The 15,571-nt window shown below is 36.0% G+C and overlaps 1 protein-coding gene across 2 annotated transcripts in view; it reads left to right on the top strand.

Annotated features, from left to right (window-relative positions):
- The window catches only part of LOC102614620 (geraniol 8-hydroxylase-like), a 74,081-nt gene extending 58,979 nt beyond the window's left edge, over positions 1 to 15,102 (top strand). Inside the window, exon 2 of one of the 2 annotated variants that reach the window (XM_052432493.1) lies at positions 14,494 to 15,102. In XM_052432493.1, the coding sequence (XP_052288453.1) occupies positions 14,494 to 15,087 (594 nt within the window). In that variant the 3' untranslated portion in view covers positions 15,088 to 15,102. The remainder of the gene's footprint in view (positions 1 to 14,493) is intronic. The other variant, XM_052432492.1, reaches the window with a different exon arrangement.
- The last annotated feature ends 469 nt before the right edge of the window (positions 15,103 to 15,571 follow it).

Genomic DNA, 15,571 nt, shown 5'->3' with positions numbered 1-15,571 from the left:
TACTCCAAAACCCAGAGGCTTTATCTAAAGTAAAATTGTAGTTATAACAAATAGTTGGCAAAGACAAAGCAATTAAGGAATCAGACATCACTTAATTGGTTACCTTATCTACAAGTAGTTATCAAAGAAACCTTCAGGTTGCACCCACTAATTCCCTTGTTACTTCCTTGCAAAGCCTCAGAAGATGGAGAAATCATAGGCTTCATAGTACCGAAAGATGCAAGAGTTTTGGTCAATGTTTAGGCTACTAGCAGAGATGAAAGTACATGGGACCACGCTCACTCTTTTATGCCCAAAAGGTTCTTAGGATCAGAAGTTGATTTCATAGGCCGAAATTTTAAGTCGATCCCCTTTGGAGCTGGGCGGCGAATTTGCCCTGATTTGCCATTGGATATCACAATGTTATATCCACTGCGAGGTTCACTCAGTAATTCTTTTGATTGGAAGCTTGATTTGCCATATGGACATGGTAGAAAAATTCGGCCTAGCCATACAGGAGGCTCAACCACTTCATATTGTGCCTTTTGCCATTTAGTCCCATACCATAATTTTGTTTCTTCCCCGGAGGAGTGAATTTCCAGCATGTTGTAGCCAATAAAGCACTTTGTCATTGGTTATATAACTATATATATTCATCATTCTTCTTAGCAACTATCTAGTTGACCAACTTAATCCACTTTTGAGCGGATTAATATAGATCGTAAGCAAATAATATGTAAAACTTTGAAAAATAAAGGACCATTATAAATCATTTAATAAATCTTATGTATGAACACTAGTTTTTGTTAGTTAGCTGCACTTGGGACTGCAAAGCTATTCACATTTTGGATAATTATTTTATGTTTCAGTTATTAATAAATTAACTTTGTCCTAGTCTTTAGGAAGTTGTTAGTTTGTTCAACATGTATCAGCTTATGGCTTGATTCTCGGTCACTTAGTTTCTCAATTTTTATTATATATTGTAAGCTTAATGCATAAAAGAAAAAAGAATTTCCAGTTCTGCATTCCCGCATATCTTTCTTTGGTCTTCCTCAAAATTCTTCAATCCTCAGTTTTTTATCCTTCAAAATTAACAATTGGAATCAGAGCTCCCTTCTTAAGGGATCTGTGTGTGAGTTTGACGTATCATGGAAGCCGAAGCCAGTTTCTCTTCTATTGCTCCACCGGTGTTCGATGGAGACAACTACCAAATGTGGGCAGTACACATGGAGACATACTTAGATGCTTTGGATCTTTGGGAAGTAGTGGAAGAAGACTATGAAATTCCTGCACTTCCAAACAATCCCACCATGGTATAAATAAAAGCACAGAAAGAAAAGAAGATGAAGAAGTCGAGGGCCAAAGGATGCTTGTTTACTGTGGTGTCATCGACAATTTTCACAAGAATTATGTCCTTTAAGACAACCAAGTCTATGTGGGATTATCTCAAGAAAGAATATGCAGGAGATGAAAAGATAAAAGGAATGCAGGTTTTGAATTTAATAAGGGAATTCGAGTTGCAAAAGATGAAGGAATCTGAAACAATTAAAGAGTATTCAGATAGACTTCTTGGAATTGCAAACAAAGTGAGGTTACTCGGGTCTGAATTTAGTGATTCAAGGATTGTAGAAAAGATCCCTGTCACTGTGCCGGAGAGGTATGAAGTGACATTACAACCTTGGAAAATACCAAGGATATGTTAAAAATTTCCTTGGCAGAATTACTTAATTCCTTGCAAGCACCGGAGCAGAGGAGACTTATGAGGCAAGATGTCAATACTAAAGGAGCCTTAGCTGCCAAACATCACGGAGCTGACAAAAACAAAAAGGAAAAGAAGAAAGGCCAAGAAGGAAATTCAGTTTCTCCTACTTCGAGTAACAACAAAAGCAAAAATGAAAATCTCAAGGGCAAATACCCTCCTTGCCATCACTGTGGAAGAAAAGGCCACCGAGGAAACCCGATGCAAAATGTTCCAAATGCAATCAAATTGGATATGAAGCACCAATTTGCAAAGAAAAACCTCAGCAGCAGGAAGTTAAAGCCCAAGTTGCAGATCAAGAGGATGAAGATCAGCTTTTCTACGGCGTCTTGTTTTGCAAGTAGTAGTTCAACTGAAAGTTGGTTAATTGATAGTGGTTGTACCAACCATATGACAAATGACAAGGAACTCTTCATAGATTTGAGGCCAACTGACCTTACTAAAGTCAAAATAAAAAATGGTGATTACATTTCTGTCAAAGGGATAGGCACAATCGCCATAACTAGTGCTGAAGGTACAAAAAGAATCTCTGATGTCCTCTACGTACCAAAAATTGACCAAACTTTGTTGAGTGTAGGTCAATTGATTGAAAAAGGCTTTAAAGTGATCTTTGAATATAGTTTCTGTCGTATTCAAGATGTCACTGGTCAAGAAATTGTCAAAGTGAGAATGAGAGGAAAAAGTTTTTTTTTATCCCATCAAGGAAGAACTTGTTGCATTTTCCACCAAAGCTAGCAAGACTGAGATATGGCACAAGAGACTTGGTCATTGTCACTTGCAAAGGATGCAGCTCATGAAGACAAAGGAGCTCACAGTTGGCTTACAAACTTTGGAGATCACTTACCAAATTGTCAACCTTGTCAGTACAGTAAACAAAAAAGGAGACCATTCCTGAAGTCAACCTGGAGAACCACTCGCAAGTTGCAGTTTGTCCACACAGATGTATCGGGTCCTCAAAGAACTCCATCCCCAGCTTCATTACTAGGTGGTAGTCTTGGATTATTTCCCAATGACATACACCGTCTGCTACAATTAGCGATGAGCAAGACGATGCCACCAGTCCATTAGCTGGATTTACAGAGATGAAACCTCAGCCTGATGTCCAAGGCCTGCATCCTGGCACAATAATGGCATTTCAAGAGGACTATGCGGTAAACAATGAGCTACAGGGACATTGTTTCCAGGGGTTTGATAAATGTGATGCCTCTGCCTCAGGCTTGCACAACCCCACGGTTGGTATCTCGGGGTTAACTACTCTAATGAATCACAAGGAAAGCTTAAGTAAGGAGGACGGCATAGACAAAATTGAAGGCTATTTTAGAAACATGGTTGGGTGTTTAATGTACCTAACTACAACCAGGCCAAATATTGTTTTTGCTGTGAGTATTCTCTCTCATTTCATGCATTGTGCTAGTGAAGTGCATCTTAGAGCAGTAAAAAGAGTTATTAGGTACATCAAAGGAATTATCGACTTTGGTGTAAAATTCAAGAAGTGTCAAAACTTCAAGTTGTTGAGATTTTCTGACAATGGTTGGGGTGGATCTGTAAATGACATGAAGAGTAAATCTGGCTATTGTTTCAGTCTTGGATCAGGAGTTTTCTCATGGTGCTGCAAGAAATAAGAGATTGTAGCTCAGACTACTGCAGAGGCCGAATTTGTTACTGCCACAACAACAGTTAATGAGCATAATTTATATACATATTTTACCCTTAATTATATAATTACTAGTTATTTTTATTTGTTATTTTTAATTAATTGAATTATTTTATTGCATAGGGAATTAATTGGAGATTATGGATAAAAAGTACGTAAAGAATAACAATTGGACAACATTGAAGATCAAATCAATTTGTGGAAGTAATTAAGGAGATGTGCAAGAAATTCTGTTCGAAGAAACCGAAGCCAATAAATTGAATTCTCCATGTTCGTGCAAACAAAGAAGAAGATTAAAACTAAAGTGGGCAGCACATAAAACAAAGCTCTTAATTAAGCCTTTGAATGGAAAGTCAAAGTAGAATAAAGGAAGGAAATCAATAGCTTTTGGCTTTTATTGTTTTCAATTATGTGGCAAGCTTAGGGCTTTAGCTTGTAAAAGTTGGTTTAGTTATTAGAATCACAATAGGATTCGGTGGCCAAGCAATATAAAAGGGAGTTTTGCTTTTGAATAAAAAGAGGAGTGCAGACGCAATTCGGGCAGAAGAGTGCAGACGCAATTCGGGCAGAGGAGAATCGGCAACCAAGAGAAACTGAACAATTTGCAGCCGCTTGAATTAATCTCCATGACTGGTTTTATCAGTTCTCTTATTCCCAATTCAATTATGTTAGGCTAGATTTTTACTTTGGTTGAGGGTGAATTCAAAACCCTAAACATGCTATGCAATTAAATTTAAATTCTATCATTCAATTTATTTAATTGAGATTGTTTATGTTCTTCTATAATTAATGTTCATGGTTTATTCTTGTTTTATTTGAGTGGCCAACTAGATAGGACTTGAATAAATTTTATTGCTAGATTAAAATTCTTGATCCGTAATTGTCTTGATATTTTAATCATTAATAGCAGGTTGGAATCAGTGATTTCGATTGGAGAACATAACTTAGGTTAAATAATCCGAGTTTGTGTGTTTATTGCCTAGATCAACCTAATATCTTTCTTTGTTTAATGCTTCCATTATCTTAAATTTAAAGAGTTTGTTTTAAATTATTTAATGGTTAGAGATTAGGTGAAGAGCTTGTTTTGCCTAACAACACACTAAGGAAAGATTGAGACTAACAGAGCTTATTGTTGTCTATGATTGATAGTTTCAATATAAATTGATGATAGAATTGATATATTATGTGCATGTTTGGTAGTGGCGAATGATCCTTTAATCAAAGTTTTCATCATTATTATTTCTTTCTCCTTTAATTAGAGTTTTTATTAAATTCTTGTTCGTAGTTTTAATTTCTTTATTTCTTACTATTTAGTTAAAAATTCATAAACGCCCTTTTATTTATAATTGGCATTACTACTATTATTTTATTTTAAATCTTGCTTTAGAGTTGATATAAACATAACTAGCATAGTCTCTGTGGGATCGATCCTTACTCGCTCTGTACTAATTATTTATATTAGTGGTAAGGTTTTAAATTTGGTGCACCTTAACGACACTACTAGCAGTGAATCAAGCATTGTGGCTAAGGAAACTGTTATGTGATTTAAACTTGAAGCAATTGAATGATACAAAGGTATTTATGGACAATCAGGCAGCAATTGCAATCTCTCAAAATCCAGTTTTTCATGGAAAAACTAAGCATTTCAAGATCAAACTCTTTTTTTTAAGGGAAGTGTAGAATGAAGGAGAAGTGAGCCTCATTTATTGCAGATCTGAAGATCAGCTTGCAGACATTTTCACAAAATCTTTGCCAGCAAACAAGTTCCAACTTCTTAGGCAAAGACTTGGAGTTTGCAGCTCCTAGTGCATGGAGGAGTGTTAGTTAGCTGCACTTGGGACTACAAAGCTATTCACGTTTTGGATAATTATTTTATGTTTCAGTTGTTAATAAATTAACTTTGTCCTAGTCTTTAGGAAGTTGTTAGTTTGTTCAACATGTATCAGCTTATGGCTTGATTCTCGGTCACTTAGTTTCTCAATTTTTATTATATATTGTAAGCTTAATGCATAAAAAAAAAGAATTTCTAGTTCTGCATTCCCACATATCTTTCTTTGTTCTTCCTCAAAATTCTTTAATCCTTAGTTTTTTATCTTTCAAAATTAATAGTTTTGCAGGTCCTGGATGATTTATTTCCTATTTTAACTTTTGTGATAATAGGATATTTCAATGGTGCTACCATACGTTGCGTGCCATATGCGTGCATTTTGCAAGAAGTTTAATTCATTTGAGAATATGGTGTTTTTGCCACAATTTTCTAGCCATGATATAGATTTTGCGGCCAAAAGTTTGCACGTTTTGGAAAATATTGGAATTGACTTCAATATAAGACACCAAACTTTGTGGTGAAAAACGTTTAGTTTACCCACGCAATGTTTGTCACCAAACAAAGTTTTAGGCTATGAGAAAAAAGTTGTGTTTATCATTCTTTAAGCAAATGAGTTGTTTCTACCCCCGCCCCCCCAACCAGAAAAAGGATAAATATCAAAATTTGTCAATGGTGATCAAACCTTGAATTCAGCCTGCTAGTTATTAAAATTTTATTAGAAGGTGTAGTATTTATCTCAACAAAAGCATGCCTATTATTAGAGTTTGACTCATGATGAGCTTTAAAACAATAAAAACATAAGTGTTTGCCAAGAAATACATCATCAAAGTGAAAATACAAGAAAAATATAAGAATAAAGTTGAGATATAAAAAGGACCAAAGTGTCACGCTTTAGTCTTTAAGTTTCTCTCATTCTCCATGAGATACCCTTTGTTACAGCTTTGAAATCCTTTTTTTTTTCTTGTGTGTGTGTGTGACGGCAATGGATATATCTCTAATGTGTTTCCTTAAAATGTGCTCCTTTATAACTTGGGATTAGGGCAATCCAAAAAGTCATGAGGACACTTGTCCATTCTTCGCATTCTAGGGCTAAATTTCTTTTTATATTACCTATCATGCCTACCATTATTTTGTCTGCACTTGACAGTGGTAGTGCAGTAATGGCCGCAGCAGAATCTGTCAAATATCACGTGAATAGCCTAGACAGTTTTGTCTGTACTCAATCCTGGATTGCTGCAGCATGTGCTCTAACATTTTCTCTAGCTCAGGCTTGTTTTTGCTCATATACAGATAAGTCTTTTGTTGTTTTCTACAAGCTCATTACTGCAACAATTTAGTCGCTCTTCTACATCATCCATCAATAAAGCATGAGTTTTTTGGTCACCTACAATATCACATTTAATCAAAGCTAAAAATGATCTAAAACACATCAAATTATTATACTCATGCAAAATTTAATAAGAATGGGATAAAAATTCACCATTAACTCTCCAAGTAATATTAATTTAGGTCTAGAAATGTTATGATTGTTGAGTGTTAGAAAATACATATTTATAAAGGAAAAAATCGTCATTTTACATTTCAAGTCTTACTAACAACCCTTACTTTTATGTGTTTAAGCTTCTTGTAATTTAATTATGTGTGTTTTATTTTAATTAAGTATTTTATGTATTTTAGGGCATCATGGTCATTTCACAATAAACGAGAGATCAGACGGAAAAACAGACATCACTTTTGAACTCAGGAAGGTCGAAAACCTTAGGAGGAGCATAAAAGGAAAAATGACACTATTCACATGTACGGTACTGTCTACGGTATTGTTCATGACACTGTTCACATAGACGGATCGATGACGTGACATTGACCGATGATGTGGCATTGACTGATGAGGTGTCACGATCCTGTTGGGCTAAAATTCTTATGTACTGTTGATGGTGACGTGGCAGCATATCAGTGGACGAAAAATCTCGCATACGGTACATGCATCACACAGGATTATTTTCAACCAAACCGCGTCACTGTTCAACCCGGGTCAAACCGTGTTACTGTTCATCCGCGTGGTCAAACCGCGTACTATTGACTGATGACGTGGCGCAATCCTGAGCGTCCAAACTGTTTTTAATCCGATGGCCATGATTTACTCCATGTATCTATAAAAATGGGGCCTCTCCCCCCTAATTTGATATCTCTGAATCCATTTTTGGGATCCATTTTCTGTAATTCCTTCTCCATCTTGTATTTTCTACGTATTTTAATAAATTTCCATTTTACCCCTAGTTCAATTATAAGTAGCTAATTTTCTTTCAAGCTTGGGTTGAAGGTGAAGTCTCAACATGTGTCATGGGCTTTATTTGGTAAATTTACTTTCTTTTCCCCTCTAATTTTTGTGGATGTTTTGACTTCTCGTCGACAAATAATACTAATCTTGTCTAGTACCGCCTTGGTTTCACCGGCCCCCTAGTACAAGGTTATTATTATTTGGCACGATAAGCCCTTCGCACCATATTGATTAGAGCGTGATTCATGAGGTGTGGATTCCCCCCTCATGATTTAATTGGCATTAATAAGGATTATTTAGTCCATGATGCATGTTGATACGGATCCAGATACCCAAGTACGTCATCTCAATAGATTACTCTTCAATTTATTCTCGCCATTTCAATTCCAATTTGAGGATAATCCAAATCATTTTCACCACATCCAACCACCCATTTACAAAATTAATTCTACATATAATTAAAATCCACCTCCTCGTGAGATCGACACTTGTCACCATTGATCTATACTACAATAGATTCGTGCACTTGCGAGTTCAATAAAATTTGCACAACAATGATAACTCTCATTCATGGAGTTATCACTTGGGGACCATAACCACTTATATAGACAGCTGTTTCCTGGTGTCATTAGGTATTCCTAATTCTATCCATCATAGAATTAGAATATCATTAGGTTTTTATACATTAAAGGCTCACACCTTATTAGATACATTAAAGCCCATAATATCAAAAACCTTAATAGATAACTTTTAATTAGGCTTAACCTTATATGATAGTCTGCAACACATAATTATTCACATATAAGCCTAATGTTGGATTAAGAATCGAATAATGCTAGATTTAAAAATTCAGCAATCTCCCACTTGGACTCTATATGTAACTTTATAATGATGCTTTGCAAAAAATAACCGTATGAGCTCAACCTTATTGTCAATACTGAAATGTATCTACAACCAATTCGGTCCATCAATCATACTAATATAGGATCAAAATGACCTTCGTTATAATTATCGTAACTCGACCCATCAATGGCCATTATGCCAATACCATTTAATGACATGGATCATGATGTGGATGTGCAGCATGAAAATTTCATGCATTATGATCTTCACATGCCTATTTCCAATTGGTCCACCTTTAAACCTTAGTGAGATTAAACTAAACTAAAATCAGAGTATGAATAAACTAAAACTTTATTTATGCAGAAAATAACCTGAAACATCTATAAACTGAAATGACTAAAAAATTTCTATATTATAAGAGCATCTAAAATCACAAACTCCCGCTAAAATGAATATCTTTTAATGACATGACACTCATATGAGCAACATGCTCATGAAACATTTTGGGTGGCGATCCTTTAGTAAGTAGATTCATAATCATGGAGTTTGTGCCGATATACTCAATAGAAAATTGTTTACTCTAAACGCTTTCTTTAACAACTAGAAATCTAATGTCTATATACTTCGTCTTTGTCAATCTCTTATTCTTATTGGAATAAAGCACTGTTGACTTATTGTCACAAAATAATCTGAGTGGTCTATCAACACCAACTACTATACAAACTCCCGTGACAAAATTTTGCAGTCATATTTCATGATTGGATGGCTCATAACATGCTAAGAACTCTTCTGCCATCGTAGAAGAGGCTATAAGACATTGTTTAGCACTCTTCCAGGAGACAACACCTCAGCTAGTAGATAAGTGTAGCTCGAAGTGGATTTCATATTATCTTGGCACCCAGCAAAATCGGAGTTAGTATACCTAACGATCTCAAGCTGATCTGACCTCTGATATGTGACTGTGTAGTCTTTTGTTCTCTATACGTATCGCAAGACCTATTTGGCTGATTTCCAATGGTCTACTCTTGGATTACTTAGATATTTGCCTAACATCCTTGTAATGTACGTAATATCTGGTCGCGTACAAAACTAGTAAACATCCAACTTTCTACTGTTGACACATAAGGAATCTTCTGTATTTTTCTTCCTCAAAATTATTCTTAGAGCACCAATTAAAACTAAACTTGTCTCCCTTAGCCAAAAGGGTATCACCTGATTTGTAAAATTGTATGTTATATCTCTTGAGAACAGTTTTGATATACTTCTTTTGTGATAATCCAAGAATACCTCCGGAGTGATCCCGATGTATCTGTATGCCTAATACAAAAGATGTGTCACTAAGATATTTAATTTCAAAGTTCTTAGATAGAAATCTCTAGGTTTTGTGCAATAATCCTATATCACTGCTGGTAAAAAAAATGTCATCAACACATAAAACTAAAAAAATATAATTGCTCCTACAGAACTTGTGGCATATGTAATTATCGACCAAATTCATTTCAAAACCGAATAAGATGATCACTTGATTAAACTTGAAATACCAGTGTCGAATGCTTGCTTGAGCCCATAGATGGATTTTTTAAATTTATAAACCATATTCTTTGGGTCTCCGGACACAAAGTTTTCTAGTTGAATCATATAAATTATCTCATCAATATCATCATTGAGAAACATTGTCTTATCATCCATCTAATGTAACTTAAGATTAAAATGCGCCGCCAATGTCACTATAATCCTGAAAGAGTCTTTCAAAGAAACCGGACAGAAAGTCTCTTTATAGTCGATGCCTTCTCTCTACGTAAAGCCCTTTGCGATAAACCACGGCTTGTGCCTTTCTACATTGCCTTTTGAATCCCTCTTGGTTTTAAATATCCATTTGCAATTAATAGGTTTCGTACCTTTTGGCAATGGGACGATATCCCATACATCATTGTCCTTTATGGATTTCATCTCCTCATTCATGGCATCAATTCACTTCTGAGAGTTAGAACTTTCTATGGCTTGACAGAAATTAATCGGATCATCTTCCATCACATTGATGTCTACCTCATGTTCTTGGAGAAATACAATGTAGCCTTCTAACACTGCACTTCTCATTTCTCTAGTGGATCTCCTTAATGGCATAGGTTTTTGAGGTGTTAGACTTTGTTCTTCTGAAACAACTTCTTGTATGGGGGTTCTTTAACATTGTCTTGATTTGTTGTGTCTTCAGTAAAGTCAGGAATGAGACCTTAATCAATGCCAATAATACATATGGGAATATCAACATATTCCTTTTCAAAGACAAAGTCCCTAGCCGTATCTCCTCTCTACAAGCTCTACATCCTTAAAGAACGATGCATTTCCCGACTCGAAAATTAGCTTTGTCCTGGAATCATAAAACTTGTACCAACTAAATCATTTAGAGTATCCAATAAAATAACAACTCATCATCCTTGAGTCTAGTTTCTTCTCATTAGGCCTATAAGGCTTGCCTCAGCTAGACATCCCCAAACATGCATGTGCTTTAGACTAGGCTTCTTACTCGTCCAAAACTCATAAGGGATTTTGGTAGTTGTTCTAGTTTGAACCCTATTAAAGATATACGCTTGAGTCTTAAGTGCTTCTCCCTAGAGTGATTCTGGTAAGGTAGAACGACAAATCATACTCCTCACCATATCTTTAAGTGTCTTATTTCATCTTTTGTCTTCCAACAGCACCTTATCATACTCCTCACCATATCCTTAAGCATCATGTTTCGTCTTTCAACAACATCATTCATACTGGGTGAACTTAACATATTATACTGTAGGATGATACTGCATTCCTCTAGGAAGTTAGCAAACGGTCCTATAGTTGTTCACTTGAACTATCATATCTGCCATAATATTCACCACCACGGTAAGATCTAATGCTTTTAATTCTTTGGCTAAGTTGATTCTTAACTTCAACCTCAAAATTTTGGAACATATCCAAGGACTGTGACTTTCTATAAAGGAGACATTTGTAGCCGTATCTAGAAAAATTATCTATGGCCGTTATTAAATATTGTTGACCATTCCAAGCAGCCACAGGGAATGGCCCACAAATGTCCGTATGTATGAGTTCTAAGACATCTAAAGTCCTATCAACTTCAAATTTCCTTTTACTTTTTTTCCCTTGATACAGTTAACACAAATATCAAGCTCTATGAAATCTAAGGGTTCAAGAATTTCATCTGACACAAGTCTCTCTATTCTCCGTCTAGATATATGACCCAATCTCTTGTGCCATAACACAACCGAATTCTCATTGGTTATTTTTCTCTTTAAACTTCATGTAATAAATTACAAGGATTCATTAAATGAAGCAATTGTATCAACCAGATAAAGATTATCATTCCTTGACAAAGAACTAGAACCAACCAGTTTTGAATCATGAAAGAAACTGAATTTTCTATTTTCGAATAAACAAGAATAACGAGATTTGTTCAAAGCAGAAATGTAAATCAAATTCCATCTAACAGACGGAACAATAAATGTTTCATCGAGATCCAAATAAAATCCGGTCTTCAATAATAATATGAATTTTTCAATTGCTTCAACTTCAACAGTCTTGCATCGCCCACATAAATGTATCTTTCACCATCACCAAGCTTTCAATAAATCAAACAATCCTGCATAAACATACTGATGTGAGTTGTTGCACCAGAATCTATCCACCACGTGTGTCTAAGTACTGAAGTTAAATCAATGTCAAAACAAACCAAACTGTGACCTTCAACTCTGTAAAAAAATTAATTAACAGCTTTTGAATCATCCGATTTCTTTTGCTGTTTCTTTTGAGGTGTTGTATCTGCAGCTTTCTTATTCTTGTTCTTTTTCTTACTTTTGTCCTTGCCTTTATACCTTATTGAAATTAGGCTTGTTAAGAGCATATCAATTTTAGTCTTTTCGTTCTTAACAAACCTTTGTTCAAGTTTTGCAAGGAACTCCTTAGTTGTAGTTGCTTTTCAAACATTAAACCCCAAAATGCTTCCAGAATGGTCTTCTTTATGATCATCACACATGCGATTTGATCTCTCACACCTTTCAATATCCTTCTTGTCATCAAGGGTACTTTCATCCGCAAGAGGTGGGGGAAAATCAACCCTTAATACAATGTCAAGATCCATGACTGTGAGAACTATTAAGAGGTTCTCTTGCCATGACTTGAAGTTAGAGTCATTTAGCATAGGAATAGAATTAATGTTAGCAGTAATACTAACAACAGACATAACTGAATAGAGAACAACAGACATAACTGAATAGAGAACAACAAACAAACAAAACAAGCTCATATTAGTCTTAAAACAAAATTAAATTCAAATAAAGGTAAACTCGATCTCAAGATATTGGCAATGGGACGGGATGGGATGGGATTTACCAATCCCAGTCCCATCCCGTATATGCAAATGAGATGAAAAAACGTCCTAATCCCGTCCCCATATTTTTTTTGGGACAAAAATATGTCTCAATCCCGTCCCAAAAGAGATGGGATCCTGCGGGATCCCATCCCAATTGGAAAAATTTTCATTCTTAATCAGTAATGAGACGGGATGGGACGGAATTTGTCAATCCCACTCCCGTCCCGCATATGTAATTGGGATAAAAAAATGTCCCAATCCCGTCCCTAAATTTTTTTATGGGACAAAAATATGTCCCAATCTCGTCCCAAATGGGATGGGATCCCGCAGGATCCCATCCCATCGGGAAAAATTGCCATCCCTAGATATATGTAATTGGGTCCACCAAATAAATATAATTATTTTAAATAATACATATTTTATATATTTTTTATAAAATTTGAATTCCAGACTAAATCCAAGCTTATCAAGTGAAGTCCAGTTCAAGTATGCCTCATCCGGAGGTTGGTTATTACTGAGGATGGATATTTTTGACATCCTGGGGATCGGAAACAACTCCAACTCAAATCTCTTGCGATCAAGCTCATTGGACCTTTCTACTCAAAATAAATGCTTGTCTTAGGAAGACCAAATTACCCAAGGAACCAGCAATATGAAAGTGACGTGACTCAAAAAACTTTATTTAGTTATGTGTTTGAAATAGAAGTGAAACAGTAGTGAAAGCAACTTCCAGAGTCCAGGTACTACTATAAAAGAAAGTGCAGGGACGGTATTGAAGAGAGTTTCAAATAAAGAGAAATCAAAATATCAATTTCAATTCAAAGATGGATTTGTTAATTAACTGCATACTGTGGCTTGTATTCACATTGGTTTGGGTGATGGCTTTAAGTTTCGTTTCCAGAGGGCGACACAAACAACTTCCACCGGGACCGAAGCCTTATCCAGTGATCGGAAACCTTCTGGAGCTGGGTGCTAAACCTCACAAGTCACTGACCAAGCTTGCCAAGATTCATGGGCCCATAATGAGTCTAAGACTTGGCCAGGTGATCACAGTAGTGGTTTCTTCTCCAAGCATGGCCAAAGCCATCCTTCAAAATCATGATTTATCATTCTGTGATCGAAAGGTCCCTGAAGCAGTCTTGTCACTGCCCTTCCCACACCATGAATTCAGTTTGGCCTGGCTTCCAGTTTCAACAATGTGGAAAAATCTTCGAAAAATAAGCAACATGCATATTTTCACTAGTCAGAAACTCGATGCCAATCAAGAGCTCCGGCGCAAGAAAATCAAAGACCTTCTTGCTCATGTTGAAGACAATTTCCGTGCGGGTAAAGCAATAGATGTTGGCCAAGCTGCTTTCAATACTTCACTTAATTTGTGATCCAACACAAATTTTTCTATTGATTTGGTTAATCCCAACGAGCGAGAGTTTAAGGATACAGTTTCTGGTATCTTGGAAGAAGCAGGAAAGCTTAACTTGTCCGACCATTTTCCTCTTCTCAAAAAGTTTGATCTGCAGGGGATAAAGTGCCGCATCACAGTTTATAGTGCCAAGATGCTCGAGGTGTTTGATCGCTTGGTTGATCAACGATTGAAGCATAGACAAGAACATGGTTGCAGTATTAGCACCGAATGTAAAGATATATTAGATACTCTTCTCAATATTATCCAAGAGAAGAGTGTTGAGATTGAAACAAAACATCTCAAGCACTTTTTTGCGGTAATATTTCTTTTCCTTTTTCTTAATTTCTAGTACAAATTACAAGTTAAATAACAGTGTTCGTATACCAGGATTTGTTTATTGCGGGGAATGACACAACTTCAAGTACAATGGAATGGGCAATGGCAGAACTACTCCACAACCCTGAGGCTTTATTGAAAGCAAAATTGGAGCTAGAACAAACAGTTGGCAAGTGTAACCCAATTGAGGAATCTGACATCACTTGGCTACCTTATCTACAAGCTGCTGTTAAAGAAACTTTGAGATTGCACCCTGCAGCTCCCTTATTACTTCCCCACAAAGCCACAAAAGATGTTGAAATTGCAGGCTTCACGGTGCCAAAAGGTGCACAAGTTTTTGTCAATGTATGGGCTATTGGCAGAGATGAAAGCACATGGGACAACCCTCACACTTTTATTCCCGAAAGGTTCTTAGGGTCAAATGCTGATTTCAAAGGCCAGCATTTTGAGCTAATTCCCTTCGGAGCTGGGCGACGAATTTGTCCTGGTTTACCATTGGCAATCAGAATGTTACATCTAATGTTGGGTTCACTTATTAACTCTTTTGATTGGAAGCTTGATGACCACAACATGGACATGGAAGATAAATTTGGCCTCACCGTACAGAAGCCTCAACCCCTTCATGCTGTCCTTGTTGCCATCTAGTTCTATACTATAGTTCGTAGCCAATATATAAAGCGCTTTGTGCTTAGTTATATGTGTGTGTACATGTGTGTGTAATTATTCTCAGGCGTGGGCGCTCTCATTTTTTTTTAGGAAAATTATCAATCGTATACCCTTAGTTTACTCCATTATCAAATTTACTACAACACTTTCAAGGTATATCAGTCATCCACCCTAAGTTGACAAAATATATCTGTCGTCCACCAAACCGTTAGTTGCCATTTAAATATGATGACGTCAGAGGGATAATCTAGTCTTTTCATATGTTACAAGTGATAATTTAAGGGTATATAAGTGATAATGAGAGATTTTAAGGGTATACAAGTGATAATTTTCAAGGGTAAAATCATCAATTCGTTATTGTTCCGTTAACTTTCAAATGGCAGGTAACGGTTTAGTGGACGACGGATACCTTTTGTCAATTTAGAGTGGACGATTGATACACCCTTAAAGTATTGTAGTATTT

This window comes from Citrus sinensis, chromosome 8, assembly GCF_022201045.2.
Source record: "Citrus sinensis cultivar Valencia sweet orange chromosome 8, DVS_A1.0, whole genome shotgun sequence".
In the NCBI taxonomy this organism is placed as follows: Eukaryota; Viridiplantae; Streptophyta; class Magnoliopsida; order Sapindales; family Rutaceae; genus Citrus; species Citrus sinensis.
Note: the sequence above shows the minus strand (reverse complement) of the source record. Positions and strands in the feature narration are given on the sequence as shown.